This window comes from Propithecus coquereli, unplaced genomic scaffold (genome assembly GCF_000956105.1).
Source record: "Propithecus coquereli isolate 6110/MARCELLA unplaced genomic scaffold, Pcoq_1.0 Scaffold306, whole genome shotgun sequence".
Lineage (NCBI taxonomy): Eukaryota > Metazoa > Chordata > Mammalia > Primates > Indriidae > Propithecus > Propithecus coquereli.
Window position 1 is genome coordinate 1261547 of NW_012148686.1, and position 1944 is coordinate 1263490.

A 1944-nucleotide genomic window follows, 5' to 3' on the forward strand; every position below is an offset into this window, starting at 1 on the left:
GTTGTAATTCAGCAAGACTGTCTTGTCTGCCTCTCAGGCAGGACTGTCCCTTAGTCATCTGTCTCTTAGTCATCTATCTCATAAAGAAGTAATTATTACTTGACTGAATTATAGAAGTGTGTGGTAAAGAGAGGCAAGCCCAAAGTGTAACACAAGATTATCCAGAGATCAGTCTCTCTGCCAAAGAATGCTTTTTAAATCTATTCTGTTAAAAAAAGAAAAAAGAAAGTTCTATTGTGTTCTAAAGCCTGTTATTTTCACCTAACAAACCACTGTAGGAAAACCATGTAAAAAAATCTCTATAGTCAATAAGATAAGACCTTTAACTAAATAAGTTTGTGATTGTTATATAGTTGTGATTTCAGGGTGAATGTTTCATATACTCTTTTTATTATAAAATTTTACTTGTTATGATTTCTAGGTAATGTATGTCCTTTTCAAATGTGAAGGACTAGTGATCTTCTATAGTCAAATCTGGCTGGATTATTTGTTTAATAAATATAAAAAATAATTTTCCACTGCAAAAAGTATAAACAATTAGGATTTTCAACGTGTCATGTGCATTAGATTGAATTAATTTTTTTAGATTTTGCATTAGAGAGAACATTTGCAAAAGCATGTCTTCTTTTTTCATTTAACATATATTATGTGTTATGTGCGATTAGTGATTGTTTTTCAAATTTGTATTTGTTCTAGAAAATTAAGCAACGCAAAAATAAACAAACAGATGGCGTCCTCACCAAGGAATTGTTACATTCTGTTTGTCCTGAATCACCTACCCTCAAAACTTCCCTGCGTTTTAAAGAGCAGACTCTGCTACCTGTGAATGATGCTCTTCGAACTATAGAGGGCAGCAGCCCAGCAGATAATCGGTACAGTGAATATGCAGAAGAGTTTTCCAAACCAGAGCCTGCTGTGGTCAGCTTAGAGTATGGAGTGGCAAGAATGACTTGTTAGACTGATAGAGTGTTTTCTGGACTGACTGTAATACAAGAAATGGATTATTGTGAAGATGGTCTATGCACATGACCAAAAGGAATCTGTCTAATAATGATCCTAGGGTTTAATAGTAGGCTAATAGTTCAAGAAAGGATAATAACTGCTCTTGTGAGAGAAATAAGTCAGCTTAATTGCATTTCTAGCAAGGAATGGCATTTAGTTCTGTAAGAAATGAATGGTATTTGGTGGATTTATTCAAAACACAATTTGCACTATATACTAGTGAATTGACATTTCTGTATGATTTATATGTTAATTGCAGCCAAACACGAATAGCCTTCCTTAAGTATAACTTAGAGAAAATAAAACTTTACAGAATGGTTCCTTAATAATTGACATGGCATGTACTTTCAGTTATGTAACTGTAACTATGAATATTTACCTATTTTGCCTTTTAGTGATGTTTAATGTTGAAGTGCCATAAAAAAATATTTCTAAGAAAGCCTTAAATTCTAGTTTATTCTTTACCCTTAAGTTTTATAGCCTACAACAAGGTTTTTGTTTTGTTTTTCTTTTGGTCAGACTTGTTTGGTTTGTAAAGAATCGCACTCTCATTACCGCAGGGGTTGCATGCTACACTAAACTCCTGTATAAACAGTTACAGAAGTACACTATTTAGTTCATGTTTAGCCAGCTCCACTTCCATATTCAAAGTTAATGAAACTGAAGGTTTCATTCTGATTGTAATTTGTTTAGTGCTACATTTGATAATGTATTATTTACAGCTGAGATTATTGATTTCTTATGTATGAGCACATTTGACTATCTTTTATATATGGATTACTGCATTCCATTGATTTTTGTTTTGTGGTTGGCTTTATTCCTATGATATCTCTGTAAGTTTAAAGAGCTAAAGGTCTAAAACTGTTCCTAGAAACAATGAATACTACATATATATGTATATTTTTAAACTGCCTTATTTCTTAATGAATTGCTATTCCTAGA

The 1944-nt window shown here is 32.3% G+C and overlaps 1 protein-coding gene across 1 annotated transcript in view; it reads left to right on the forward strand.

The window, feature by feature from the left end:
• Positions 1–1356, forward strand: part of MTMR6 (myotubularin related protein 6) — a 43134-nt gene extending 41778 nt beyond the window's left edge. Inside the window, exon 13 of the mRNA XM_012649897.1 lies at positions 697–1356. Within this exon, the coding sequence (XP_012505351.1) occupies positions 697–957 (261 nt within the window). The 3' untranslated portion in view covers positions 958–1356. The remainder of the gene's footprint in view (positions 1–696) is intronic.
• Positions 1357–1944: the final 588 nt, after the last annotated feature.